At 31.6% G+C, this 15,527-nt stretch overlaps 1 protein-coding gene across 5 annotated transcripts in view; it reads right to left on the bottom strand.

The window, feature by feature from the left end:
- Positions 1–15,527, bottom strand: part of LOC143241103 (L-fucose kinase-like) — a 156,547-nt gene that overhangs the window by 75,844 nt on the left and 65,176 nt on the right. For all 5 annotated transcript variants that reach the window (XM_076484653.1, XM_076484652.1, XM_076484655.1 and 2 more), the window contains 2 exons: positions 12,433–12,545; positions 8,107–8,277 (listed from right to left, as the gene is read on the bottom strand). In XM_076484653.1, the coding sequence (XP_076340768.1) occupies positions 8,107–8,277; positions 12,433–12,545 (284 nt within the window). The remainder of the gene's footprint in view (positions 1–8,106; positions 8,278–12,432; positions 12,546–15,527) is intronic.

The following is a 15,527-nucleotide window of genomic DNA, read 5'->3' as shown; positions in this document are numbered from 1 at the left end:
ATCACTAGTTTCACCTCTATTTTTATAACTTGTTCCACATCAACTTAGAAAGTATCCTTAACTGAATTGCAGCTTATCTAAACTTTTAATCATGTACCTGCCTTTATATGGAGATTAAAACAATAGCCTGGTCAGGCTTAAGAGATTAGATGACTTTGCTATTGAATTAATCATTTAGCTCATTAACTGATTACATTCATTTAATTAATTATTCATGCATAATATGGTTTATACAATCAATTAGAGGCGCTGTGATCAGTATCATAATGCTTTCTGTTCACCTTAATCTAACCACTGAAATAAATTGTCTTTAAGATGGCTGTATGTATTAATTATTCTTATAAGGATAACTTATTTCCATTTCCACAGTTACATACACATTAACGAGAAGAATAAGGAGGTAAGACAGGCTCACTAGTAGCAAAATCAGGCATAACTGACCACTTTTTCACTCAAACATGTCTTTCTTTGTTTTCAAATTGTAATGAAAGTATTATACCTTCAAACATTTCTTTACCTTGTCAAAACATGAATTTCAGTGAAAAAAATATTATGTAGAGGCCTCACCTATTCTGCAATTCACTACTTCCCCTGCAGCAGACTAACTTCTCTAAATTTACAATTCATCAGTGCTGTTTAAAAGTATGAAAAATAAACAAAGTAAACCTCATAGTGGTGGAATGTAAGCAGTTTGTTTGGATTTGATGAATAGTCATTTACTCACCATTTATCAACTAAAATAATTTAGACATTTGTATAACATATGACATGCCATCATAGTTAGTTACTTATTATTAGTTAGCAGGCTAGATCATTTTTGTTTGGAAAAATTAAATTCAGATTTGGTTGAAAAAAAGAAATTCACAAACTTGATGGAATTAACAGCTGATTGGAAAACATAACATTCTCCTAAGTTAAAAAGTATTTCTGATAGATACTCACTCCTGCTCAAAAACGTTTTCTCGACTAGTACTGCCCCCTATTGACACAGTTTTGCTTGCTACTAACCTTCTAACTCCCATTGCTTTCTGCATATCAACATGTAAATAATCATGTAGCAACCCTACACCAATTTAAATGTGACACAATCCCTGTTATAAGTAGCACCCTCCCTAATCATGCACCTGAACTTTGAGAGAGATCATAAATTAGTTAACTAAATCACACCAGAAGTGAGGAGGATGAGTGGGAAATATGAGAGGGGGAAAACACCTATTAGAAATGCATCCTCAGTTTAGGAAACTGTTAAATTTCCTGGAATTGTTTATCAGGTCCACAGTAGAAAAGGCATCACACCATCACCACCAACAGAATGCCACCATCCTACTCTCAAACTGAGCAATATTATGTGGCATCAGAAAGACAAGACTTCTATGGCCCACCACACATGTGACTAGGAACTTGTAAATATCAATGGCTCCCATACTCTACCAGAAAATAAGGGGTAGAAAAGTGCATTGGTAGAATCTTGTCAGATCAGGACAACTGATCCATGGCCAAATTAGAGGTACTCAGAGTATGACATGCAAGCAAAGTGAATTGATGGTTGTGGGACCAATAAAGAAGATTCAAGGTCTCAAAACAAAGGTCTCTTGAACTATTGTCTTCTTGCCTTGTGATATAGAACACTATCATTAAATTGTCAAAGTGAATCATCATCACCTATCCCCAAAGAGATAGCAGAAAGTGAAGTTCAGCTTGCCAAATTGCAAGATGTTCCAAGATATTGATATGAAGAGTGGATCAGTAAGAGTCCACCATCCCCAAAACATTAGTGTCAAGATATGCTCCCCAACTGGAATAAAACATGGCAAACTTGACAAGGAGGAAAATATCTGCAGTAGCATTGATTCGATCCAACCAGCAGGCAAAGTCGATGTGTAAGTGAGTTAATAAGATAAGAGGACCATTCAAGGGACCCCATACAATGTTCCATTAATTTATCAAATCCTACTGAAGATGGCACATGTGGACACAACCAAGAAGAATAAGGGTTTCAACAGAAGCACACATCCCAAAAAGATATAGAACCTCTAATGCAGGTAGAAAAGGGAAAAGATAAGATGTTGGATATGAGACATTCCATAGCTCTAAACCAAAGGTGAGACTACTGATCCTGACTGAGAAGTAAACTGAAAAATATACCAAGATGAACCAGAAATTGAGTAGATGTGATGAATGACTTATTCACTTTGATGAGCCAACCCACTCAAGCAGCTTTCTGAAGAAGAAATTGAATATGGAGGACAGAGTTGGCCTACGATGAAGCCAACAGTAGCCAGTTGTCCATGTAATGGTGGAATTGAAGCAGTCAAGTGGAAGAGCAGACCACTCAGCAAAATGCACAGATAGCCAAGGCTAGGCCAAACACAGCACCCAAAATTGAAACATATCCATAATGAAGAAAACAAATGGAATGTCTCAAAACTAGGAAGATGGGAGTATGTAGATAAGCATCTTACATATAAATCTTTGTCATTAACAAGGAAGTGTTTCAGAGGTGATAAACTGATCACAGGGCATCAATTTAGGAACAACAAACAGATGAGTATAAAACTCTTGATCCAAATGATCTCTTTGTTTGATAGCACCCTTGAGAATTAAGTCTCAAACTGCCTCCAAACACTGGCAAGAAATGGGACAAATGTTAAAAAAAAAAAAAAAAGTGAAAACTCTGCATCAGCTGAACATGTAAATTATAATGGACACATCACCTAGCAGGAAAAATGGTTATTTTGGTTCAACTGAATAATATGACTGCCAGAAATATTAGAAAAAAACCAACTGAATTAAAGAAGCATAGCATAAACAACTTGATCTTAAGTAAGGATGGAGGGTTATAAAAATTAGAAGATACACAAATGGTGTGATCATATGTTCAGAATTTTAAACTGGTAGTCACGTGATCATGGCTTTTGTACTTGCACAGCACACAATTACTGTTTATCACACTCTTGAAGATAATATGAAACAATGCTGAACATGTACAGTGACTTTTATGACTGTTGATCAGTTTAACTAAAGATTTTAATAATGTATTATAAAAAAGTTCCTGAATTTTATCATTTTAATAAGATTAAGTTAAATGTATACTAATATTTATTCCAAACAAGTTATAAATGAACAGGAGGCATTACTGTGTCTAGTTGTATATTGATGTTCATCAGACCACACCCTCAAATTCGAAAGTTGTCTGTGTAGAATGTGTGCAAGTTCAGTTGATATATGAATGAAGCTAAAAAAAGTGTGAGTTATAGAAAATCTACAAAGACTATTGATGATATCCTTAATTTTGAACTGCCAAACAGAAAGAGCCAACTGTCTACTCTCTCTTCACCAAAAAATAGATTTGAAAGTAAAATTATCATGCCTCAAGATGAAAATAGACTGGTGACTTATGTTGGTTGCCCAATGATTTAAAGATAACTGGCTCAATACTTAGTGTCACCAAACATTTTAGCCCTTTCATCCATAGCAGCATTTAATATTATGATTAATCCCACTATCTGTTGGTAAAAGATTAGCCCAAGAGTTAGCATTGAGTGTTGCCATTCAGTCATCTTCTCTCTATTCACAGCTACTAATTAAGAGGATTGGCAGCAAGTCTTAGCACCTCTGCCATAATTTAAAAATAAACATATTGCCCCATTGCTGAAAAGGCTGCAACAGGAACTGAACCAAAAACTCACCAATCACAAGACAACCTCCAACAAAGATATCATGCTTCCGTGAAACTTAAAAAAAACATCAATTCATCAAACAATTAATAATGAGAAATCATAATGGCACTATTTCAGTAACAAATTGTTCCATCATCAACTGTAATAAGAAGAAATTGTAAGTTTAGTTATTTGAGTGCTTCTGTAAAAATTCAGAAGAACTGAATAGTGCAAAACTTTTAGAGATTACCATACAAAATAAAATCAGTGTAAAAACAAATGTATTTCATAGTGACGTTTGTGCAACTACTATTATTCATGGTTAATATAAAAATGGAATTAATGACAGTTATATGTTTAAGAACTTGTGTTCTCATATGAATGTAAGCTTTGTGGGAAACAATACATGCTTAACAATATGAAAAATATACAGAAATAAACAAATGTAATACCAGTTAAACAATATAGTAGATAAATTACAATAAAAAAAGGATGTTTAAACTGATATAACCATCAAAAAAATTTCATTCATTCTAAGAGTCTGTTTGGTATTTAATTTAAAAATTAACCATGTTTATCTCTCTCTCTTTTGGCCCTATCAGGTGGTGGATGTATGGGTGCTAATACTGAAAAATAACCTAGGAAACAGTCATTTCAGTTCAAATGTTAGGATACTGGAATATGAAGATTCTTATTTTTTATTTGTTGAAGATGTTCATAGAATCAATTTCCTAGCTTATATGCAGTTTCATCAATATACAGCTTATTACATTTAGAGCAGATTATATAGATGACACATGCTAAGTTCTCACTGTATATAAAGGAATCATTTAGGTCCTGATACTGACATTCAATTGCAAGTCACACAGCAAGGTTAACTGCAACATTTATTGCACTGAGAATGTGTTTGTATGTTTTCATTATTTGAAACAGTGTATATACATGTAAAAAACGGCTGGTATGGGTAGAGAAAATTCTATGTAGAGGAGCGAACAACGTTTCGACCTTCTTTGGTTATCATCACATTCACAAAGAAAGAAAGAGGTAACTGACCGATAGCTGACCACATGTTTGAAGGCGGATGTGTAATTGAGTGTAGGAATGTAGAGGGCATATTTAGATGTTTGATTATATTTATTAATACAGGTACAAAAGTGTTCCCTTGTATTGATATATTTTGGGCCTGAGTTATTGTATAAGAAATGCTTCTTTAATTTTGCATTTGTTTATGTTTGTTTCTTTATTTAGTATTTGAGTGTTTTTTATGGTTATGTTGTATTTGTTTGATTTGCAGTGTTCAAAATGTGCAAAGGTGACTTTTTGTGTTCTCTGAATCTGGTTTCCATTTTTCTACTTGTTTCTCCAATATAGAAGTCATGGCAGTTATTACATTGTATTTTATAAATAATGTTGGTGTGGTGTTTGTCAGTGTAGTTTTTACATAGTATAGACCTTAGTTCTGTACCTGGTTTTTGAATAAATTTGGTATTAACTGGAATATCATACTTTTTACTAGTTTTTGCCAAATGTTGGTTATTTTTCTGTTGATATCAGGAATATATGGCATGCAGCAGTATGTGGTTTCATGATTTTTTAATTCGTGGGGTATATTTACTTTTGTTAGTTGATTTTGCTTTTTGTCTAGGTGTGTGCATATAATGTTTCCTACAGTTTGTGGAGGAAACTAATTGATGTTGATGAAGTATTGTTTTATTTTGTCTAATTCATTATTAATTTTATCTGGTGAGCATAGTTTTATGGCTGTGTTTATTTGGTTTCTTAGTGTGTTGAGCTTTTGTTTTGTTTCAAGTGCTGTGTCCCAAGAAATGTATAGTCCAGTATGGGTGATTTTTCGGTGGGTTTTTGTTTTAAATTATGTATCGGTTCTTGTAATTTTGAGGTTAAGAAATGATATTTGATTGCTTTCTTCCTGTTCACATGTGAAGTTGATGTTGGGATGTATAGAGTTAATGTGATTGAAAAAAATCAAGTGTGTGTTCTGTAGATGTGAATCCTGCAATCATGTCATCTATATATCTGTACCAGTATAGTGGTGGATGTAATGCTGTGTTAATTGCTTGTGTTTCAACTTGTGTTATAAAAATATTGGCTAGAACTGGTGATACTGGATTGCCCATGCTTAGGCAATTTGTGTGTATATAGTTGTGGTTGTTGAACATGAAGTTTGTTTTCGTCATGGTGAATTCTATGAAGATTGTTAATTGGTTGCTGGGAATGTCTATAGATGGGTTAGGGTCTTGAATACAGAGTTCTAAGGCTATGTTGCAGGCTTCAGTGGTTGGGACTTCTGTAAAGAGGGATATAGCATTGAAACTGGCCATTAAGACTTTATGATTAAGTTGATTAAGGTAAGAGTTGAAATTAAAAAGTCTTTGATGAATGAGCTGGCTGATGTTACATATTTGTAGAATGCCCATGTTGTGTATTTACCAAGATTGTAATTAAACAATTCATATGTGGACATTATTGGTCATAATGGACAATCTGGTTTATGAGGTTTGGGGATGCCATATATCTTTGTAACGTGAGTGAATTGGTCTTGCGTAGGTAGAAATAAAGTGTTTTTGAAATTGTGTTGGCTTTTTTCATTTTGAGTAGCATTTTGTTTAGTTGCATTTCGTGTGTCTTTGTTGGACCAAGAAGTGGGTTATAAGTCATAACTAAAAATATATTATCTGTCATTACTTTTTTAGGTCTGATACTAGAATATACATGTATGAGGTAGTCATGACTTTATACAAGACATATTGAAATTGTTGGATCCAAGACGAATTCAAACATTTAATTAGAAACTGTTTCAAAAGTAACTTAAAACCTGAATTTAGATATTCAATTCTTTCTTTCAACAAGAAGAATGAAAATATATCTAAAAAATGAATGACTCTTTAGAGGTTTATAGTATGGTGATGTTTTTATTTTATTTTCACAAAGTACTAGGTTGATGTTAAGAAAAGAGATACAGCTGGTTGAGTAGTTGCACAAAATTGAAAAATTCTTTCATTTTGTGAGATCCTCAAATATCATCAATGAATCTTAAATACAACAGAGGTTAAATTCCATTAAGAAATTAAAACATTTCTTCTAAACAAACAATAAAAAGATTAGCATAGGAACAACTTACTTTTGTTCATTTGCATGGCAAGCTCTTTAGTCTACCTATATATAGTCATTAAAATGAAAGTACAAGATCAGCTAGTTTCAAAATGGTATCTGTTATGGAGCACTGTGTTCTTCATTTGTTCAGAAAGTATTTTAAAACCAACATACCATTGTCATAAGAGATAACCATTTAAAGAGTGTATACATACACAGTGAATAGTGATTTCCTGATGGTATTTTTGTATTACTTAACATACTGAGAGCATTAGAGCTGCCTTGTATGAAAGAAAGAAGTTAGAAAAAAAAGATGTTTAACAAACTTTTCATCAATGAAGCTAGAAAATGATTCTATGGAACATCTACAAGCAGATATAATTTGGGTGACATGGAATATTAGGTTTGTGTATCTTAAGCAGAATATAAAAGAACAATAAATTTTGGGGGAATGGATGATTAACCCAGCAGGATTATGAGGTAGATAACCATCAACTTAAACTTTTTTATATTGAAGTTGTTGTTAATGTATAATTCACATTTCCAAATTACAAAAAGCAATTCTCTTATTTGCTGGTTTAATTACAATGTCTTAAAACTCATTTAATGATTGTATGGAGACATTTAAATACAGGTGGAATAAGAGATTTGATAAAATGTAAGATAAAATCCAAATGGTACAACATTTTGTTTTAGACAAGTCTGAATAATATTGATATGGCTAAAGTTCCTTTTCTTAGTCAGACTGAAAGTAAAAACATTTAAAAGAATATCAAAGATATAGATGGATTGTTGCTATAAAAACTGTAGAATAGTTTTACAATGAGTGTTGTAAAGAGATAGTCTTTGAAACTTTTTCCTATTGTTAAAATGCATATTGTTTTTGTCTTGAAGTGTACATTCATACAAAAATGCAAGTTCTTAAAAATAATAACTCATTAACTTCATTTTCATATTCAACATGAAGAGAAATTGCTCAAAACAAAAATATGTAAAATAAATTTGTTTCTATTCAAATATTGTATTTTTAGTGATATTATTTTGTGGATTATTTATGCTATGCACGTTCTGAAACTAATTGATTAAGTTAAACAAACTTTAGATAATTGCAAATAATGATGTGAAATCACAATGATACTATTTTGATTACTTGGATAGTCAGAACAATACAAAACAGAAAACAAAAATAGAAATGCTAATTGCAAGTAACTGATTATTTTCAAGGAATAAATAAGTATTTGTAGGCAAATAATTTATACTGATTAATCAAGCTAATTACCAACCTCTCATAAGCAGTACTTACTTCTAAATTAGCCATTACTTTTAAACTTACCTTGACAACAATCTTCATGTCAGACACTAAACAATCATCTCCAATGTGTACTTCTTCTACACTGACTGTAGAACTACTAAGGATAGTCCGTTTTCCTAAAGTACTTGATGCTGACACACTGACCAGGCTATTAAGCAAAAGGTAGTCTATAGATGGATTAGACAGCTCTCCCTTACATGAAAAAAAGAACAAAAAATTGTTTAATTTTTTATAAACAGTATATAATTGTACATATTATACACTTCATATTACTCTTCAAAACATCAGCAAATACTTCTATAATAAATTTAGAATTATACAATATTTCACTTTATAATTTATCCTTTTACTGCACTGCACAATTAAAATACACACTTAAGTAGTTAAACATCACACAGAAAATCTGATTGCTATTAAAACTAGTTAGAAGAAATATTCTTATTAATGATATAAATAAAATACTCAATTATCAACATAAAAAGCAATGTAGAATCAGTGCTGCAACAACTGCAAATAGTAGTTTTAAAATAATTAAATAAAAGAGAAAATGTTCTCAAGATTTCTGGTCAATGACCTTTATTTCATTAAAATCCTAAACAACATCACTGCACTTTCTCATAGAAGGTGCACCATCTACACATTCTTTCTAGAATATAGAAGGTGCACCATACAACTATTCAGACATTCTTTCTAGAATATAAATATGCCATGAAACTTGTATGATAAAAGTATATTCTACTTTTAATTTCAAGCCAAAATATATCCAATATTTTTGACTAGAAACATAAATTACTATTGTTTCTTCTAGTTCTCAATTACTGATCTTTATATATATTGCAGAGTTGCAAGTAGGTTGTGTTTATTAGTCAACTATTTTACTTTCATAGGCATCTCACTCTTAACCCTTTCAAAACAATATACAATGATTGCTAGTAGATAAATAACTCTTGAGAAATGTTTTTCCAAAATGAAACTAGTGGATGAAATTGTCTAAAATTGAACAACAACTTTATTAAAATTATGTAGTTTCAGAAAAATAAAATATTCAATTTTGATATTTTTCTTCCATTGCAACTAAAAATTCATTATCTAATGTTGTTATTTACAATTGGGCTCTGAACAGTTTGCCTGCAAGGTGATTTTCATGTTAAATATCAAAAAAAATTTTTTTCACAATTTTCACATTTCACTTGCATATTCTATAGAACCTCCTAACTAGTTGTAAAACTTTGAATTATAACATACATGATAATAATAATTTCAATAAAAAGCATTGATAGCAAAGTGGTTTAATTAAATTTTGAATGTAGCACAGTAACATGCACAGAAAGACGGTTTAAAAATGGCATCTTCCTCATGGGGTTAAACAGTACATTTCTTGATTTTTTTAATGAATTTTTCTACTTATCCTAAAGTATAAGAATACTAGCAAAGTACCACTATAACACAAATTTAAGCTTGAATTACACCTTTGCATTGTTTCAGTTAACCCTTTGCAATGGGCTTCTGCAGTTTGCAGAGAGCTGTATACAAATATCACTTGTGTAACAATATATACTGCATCTGTGAGATTTTTTAATGTATCCTCACAAAAAAACTAGCAATATTTTGTTAAAGATTATATGTATCTTGCACAAAATAAATGACATTATTTCAATTAAGTGTTTCTACTAAAAATATTTTACACAGCTACAATAGTTATTTGCACTCAAATTCTTAACAGTTCAAGAGCAAAGTAATTATCATTTTAAGTATTAAAATACTTTTCTTCATCTTATAATTTTCACATTTCATTTGCATAACCACTGAAACCTTCAAAGTGGATGTTAAAAGTTTTTAAAGATGAATGTTGACATTCTATTTTTCATTTTCAATTTGATATTACAAACTGTAAATGTTATAATCAATATAAAGTACAATGAAATGTTTAAAATTAAAAAACAGAAAAAAATGTACATACCTTTTAATTTGTTGTTGAATATCTGAAATTATTTTCTTGTTGTAATATTTGTAAACTCAGATTTTTCTTTCTTCTTTTCACTATAGTTAATTTTTAATGTTTTATTTTCCTTTATTGTTCTTTATCTTTTATTGCTCCTCTTGGTACAAGTTAAAGGTGCTCTTGCAGCATAATTATAATATTTTCAGAAGAGATGTAAAAGCCTTCACAAAATTATTATCCCCAAGTGCAAGATCTTAAGCCTTGAGAACTGATGCAAGGTATGACATATGTTTAAAAATGCTTAAACTTTCCAATTATGCACTTTAAAATATAAATAATATACTATTAACTAAGATATAAAAGTAGGACCTAAATATAATTTAACCATTTCTACAACTATAACATACTTAGTTTACAAAAAGCTTTAAGTGCTATTATGGATTAAGCAGCCAACACTATAATAAAATAACCATTGTTGTCCTATAGTGTAAAATGCATTCTAATGACTATAAGCATACATATGTAGCCACTATATGTATTTATTTTACAAATCTCAAGCAAACGTACAGAAGGTGAGCATGGCACCAGTCAGGGGTTGATGAAATTTATTACTTGTTTTCACTCCATTCAACTAGCAGACTTTGGATCTTGAATATCAATAGGGCAAGTTAAGTACTTAAGTGTCTAGACATACATCTACAAGACTGGCATTATATGATTCAAGACAGAAAACGTAAAGTTCATATTTTTTATAACTTGGTAGTCATACATCAACACAAAATTGATGAGTATGAATTTTCTTAAAGGTTTTTTTTGACTGGACACAATATTCCAAATGTGGCCAAACCAATAATCTACACAGTGCAATTATAACCTCTTTAGACTTGTATTCAGTATTTCCGTAAATACAATGCAGAAACCTATTTGCCTTGTCACTGGCACCTGCACACTACTTGAATGGTTTAAAAGACCTTTCCGAGAAAAGCAAGATCCTTTTTTTCCATAATACTATTTAGGTTATTCCCATCAAAACTGCATTCATAATTCAACTTAAATTATCCCACATGCATTACCTTATATTTACTTTAATTAAAAGCCATTTATTTACCCAACTCACCAAATACTCTAAATTATTTTGTGAAGCAGTAATCATCATCCTCAAATTCAGCAACATCCAAAACCTTTACATCATTAGCAAATTCAAATAACTTGTTGATTATACCTTCATATGTGTCATTAACATAAATCAAAAATGGCAACAATGTAACAGTAATCCAGTTTGACTGAACTCCATTTATAGCAACCTTCTACTTTCTTTTACCAAACCAGTTTTCTATCCAGTAAGTCAGCCTATCCCCCACACCACAACAGATACTTTTTCAACAAGTCTTTATGTGGTACCTTATCAAATACCTTCTGAATATCCAGATACTCCACATCTGCACCTGCACCCTCATCAACATAAGCAGTAACCTTTTCAAAGAATACCACAGATAAGGAAGGCAAAATTCTTCCCTAAAAAAAACATACTGACTAAAAAACCTTAGTGGGTGCAGAAACCAAATATAAACCAACTGGATGATATAAATCCTTTTCTGTTGAATTTTATTCTTAGATTTAGCATATTTAAATAATACGCAAATGTAAAGTCATTTGTTAATAATCAAAATCAAACAACATTTTTAAGGTATAAACTTATCTCAACCACAAATATTGTTGGAAAAAGTATTAACAAAATGTCTTACAAATGTAATGGTGATGAATTTTGAAAAGTTAGGTCCTAGATGGCAAATAAATCTTTGTTAGTTTTTGCCATGGTTTTGTTTAAGTTATAGCTGGAAGTGGTTACTGTAATCAAAATAAAGTATCAAAAGAAATATGCTGGTAAATAGCAAATGTGCAGAAATTAGATATATAAAATTGAATCTTTTGGCCAGTGTTAAAAAGAAATTTTAATTGTAAGAGAAAAGGGAGCATTTTAATGTTTGCTTTTCTTTTGTAAAACAGTGCCTAACAACAAGATGGTGGAAATTTTCACAACTAAAAATTGATAAGTTTCATAAAATTTAAGTAAGGTTTTCCACTATAAGAAGGAAGGAGCTAGAGTTTATCATTGACACTTTTCTGGTAGGGAAAAGATTAACTAGATAATATATTATCAACAAATAGTTCCAATAATACTATTCAAGTCAAAGTTTAATTTTGGAAGTAAGACTTTGTATAAAGTGTGATTTTAATACTTTACAACTACAGTTGAGTATTTCTTTAATTCTTTTCCAAGCAACAGGCATTTATATGTGAACAATAATTATGTCAAATGTTTAATATAGAAAATAACTACATGATATTTATAGTACAATAAAGAGATAAAAATTTATAAAAACAAGTAACAGAAACAGCCCTACCTCTACATATGAATGGATTATTCCCATTTGACTGCACTTTCTGAGAACAGCCATATGATCTTCAGCAGTGGAATGTTCAGACCAGTACAGATGTTCAGTACCTTCTAAGATCACTGAAACATTTGGTAGAGTTTCTCTTTATTTATGCCACATGTACATTTATTTTATAGACTACAGATCATCAGCAGAGTGAGTGTTTTAAAATAAGATTGTTATGCCTATGTGTACAAAATATGTTTGCTTTTAACACTTTGTATCTTATCTTACACAAATTTATTTATTCTTAGTTTTCAGATTAACCCTAAAGGATAAAGTGATTCACAAACTGAACAAGTTTTACATTCAAGAACATTCAATTTATTCAAGTAACCATGTTCCATTAAAAGATGACACCACAAATTATCTAAAGGGCATTCAATCTCATTATGTTTCAAATGACTGAATATGAAGTTAAACATCAAGAGAGAGAAAAAAAGCCTGCAATCTCATATTTTAAAACAAGTAATTAAAAGTTACTTCAGCAAAGATTTCATTTCAAGAGAACTCGAAAATCTTTGATAGGTCATCACTGAATAATTAAATTCAAGTATTTGGATCTTGATATAAAGTTTATATAGAAAGTAATAGTTATGTTAATTACTGTTATTACTGAAAAAAATCCCTAAGTAATTTTTAAATCCATGACAAGAAATTTAGTCTTGGAAATCACTTTAGCAAAAATTTTCTTATTAACTAAAATCAGGGTGTTCTTGATTAAAATAATCACAATTTCCAGAAGTGTTATAAGCATTTTTCACATTTACTGTGATGTTTTATAAACAGTTTGTTAAAATACTGTGATACTCCAATTAATTTTATCATTAAACATAACTTCTGAAGAGAAACAAAACAAACACTGTGGTTAACACTAAAATAACTTGGAACTAACAAATGTACAATTACAATGAAATTTCAGAAGTAGCAGTAATTTTCAAATTTTTGTGCAAATTAATCCATGGTTTACATTCAAAGAAATATTTACAATGAAATCACTGATAGTGTTCATATCCAATAGTTCAAGATCATTTTGACCAGTGTTGTCAATAAATGTAATTGCAGCAACCATATATATACATATATATTTATTTTAATGTTTGTTTGTAGTTAAGCAAAAAGCTACACAATGGGGTATCTATGCTCTGCCACCACCAGTATTTAAACCTGGTTTCTAGTGCTAAAGACCATAGCTGTGGCACTGGAGGACATCTTCATTTTAAAATCATCTAAGAATACAAGTTTAATTGGAAAAAACATTCAGTCTGGCATTAAATGTAATAAATAACTAAACATTTTACCATTGGTGATGATACATGTTATAACATAGAAGTATCACTCCTGTAACATCTCAAATTTTTTTATTCTGACATATTTAAGTATACCTTCTTAAAATTTAAGATTAGGTTTTTCTACTTTTTTACAAGTTCTAAATGAACTGGATGAGCTTAGACTTGAATTTAACAGTTTCTTTCCTAACGTTTAAAGGCATAAGCCCAGATCTTGTTTAAACTATTACTTTATCTGCTTGCCAAGTAACTTCTTAAACATATCTCAGCAGAATGTCTTGCATGTTAGACAAGAGCAAAGGAAAATGAGAAACCAAGTTTCCATTTTCTTTGTTAATGGACTTAACTGATTACAGTCATGTGAAAAAGTTAGGACACCCTATGAAAGCCTGTGTATTTTTGTAACATTTTTTGATAAAAAGATATTTAATCTCAATTTCAACAACACTGAGAGATTATAGGAATATAACTAAACAATTAAAACTGAAGAAAAGACTTTCAAGATATTCTGTAAACATAATTCTACAAAAATGCATATTCTAACTGAGAAAAAGTTAGAACACCCCCACATTTATCCCCACTTAAAATGGCTCAACTCACACACAAGTGTATCACACCAGGTGCACATGATTAGAAGATTATTGCTCAGCATTTTGAATGAGAATAGCCCTATTTAAACCTCAGACATTTAATTTGGTGTGCTCCTGACTGTTGAAGTAAGAGTGAGCACCATAGCGAGAGCAAAAGAGCTGTCTGAGGCCTACAGACAGAAAATTGAAGCACCTTATGAGTCTGGTAAGGGATTTAAAAAAATCCCAAAAGATTTTGAAATCAGCCATTCTACTGTCCGGAAAATAGTCAACAAGTGGAGGGCTTTCAAAAAAACTGCCAACATGCCCAGGTCTGGTCGTCCAAACAAGTTCACCCCGAGAGCAGACTGCAAGATGCTAAAAGTGTTCTCCAAACACACTAATATGTTATCACGGTACCTAAAGCAGGCTCTGGCTACTGTTGGTGTGAAAGTGCATGCCTCTACAAAAAGAAAGAGACTGCACAAGTTTAACTCGCATGGGAGGTGTGCAAGGAGGAAACCTTTGCTGTCTAAGAGAAACATCAAGGCCAGACTGAAGTTTGCCAGAGAGAATGTAGACAAAGACCAGGACTTCTGAAATAATGTTCTTTGGACAGATGAGTCCAAAACTGAATTATTTTGACACCAGAACAGAGGACATGTTTGGCATAAACCAAATACAGCATTCCAGGAAAAGAACCTCATACCAACTGTGAAGCATGGAGGTGGAAGTGTCATGGTTTGGGACTGCTTTGCTGCAGCAAGACCTGGACAGCTCACAATCATAGAATCCATCATGAATTCTATTGTGTATCAGAGGGTGCTTGAGGAACATGCGAGTCCATCTGTAATAAAATTAAAGTTGAAGCGGAACTGGACCCTGCAACACAACAATGACCCAAAACATACCAGCAAATCCACCAAGTGCTGGCTGAAAACTAAGAAATGGAGAGTCCTGGAATGGCAGAGTCAAAGCTCAGATCTTAATCCCATTGAGATGCTGTGGGGTGACTTGAAACAGGCTGTACATGCAAGAAACCCCTCAAACATCTCACAGCTGAATGAATTCTGCATTGAGGAGTGGGGCAAACTCTCTTCAGACTGATGTCAGAGCCTGGTAGATGGCTTCAAGAAGTATCTCACTGCAGTTATTTCAGCCAAAGGGGGTAACACTCGCTATTAGGGGGTAGGGTGTCTTAACT

This window comes from Tachypleus tridentatus, chromosome 13 (assembly GCF_004210375.1).
Source record: "Tachypleus tridentatus isolate NWPU-2018 chromosome 13, ASM421037v1, whole genome shotgun sequence".
Classification (NCBI taxonomy): domain Eukaryota; kingdom Metazoa; phylum Arthropoda; class Merostomata; order Xiphosura; family Limulidae; genus Tachypleus; species Tachypleus tridentatus.
Note: the sequence above shows the minus strand (reverse complement) of the source record. Positions and strands in the feature narration are given on the sequence as shown.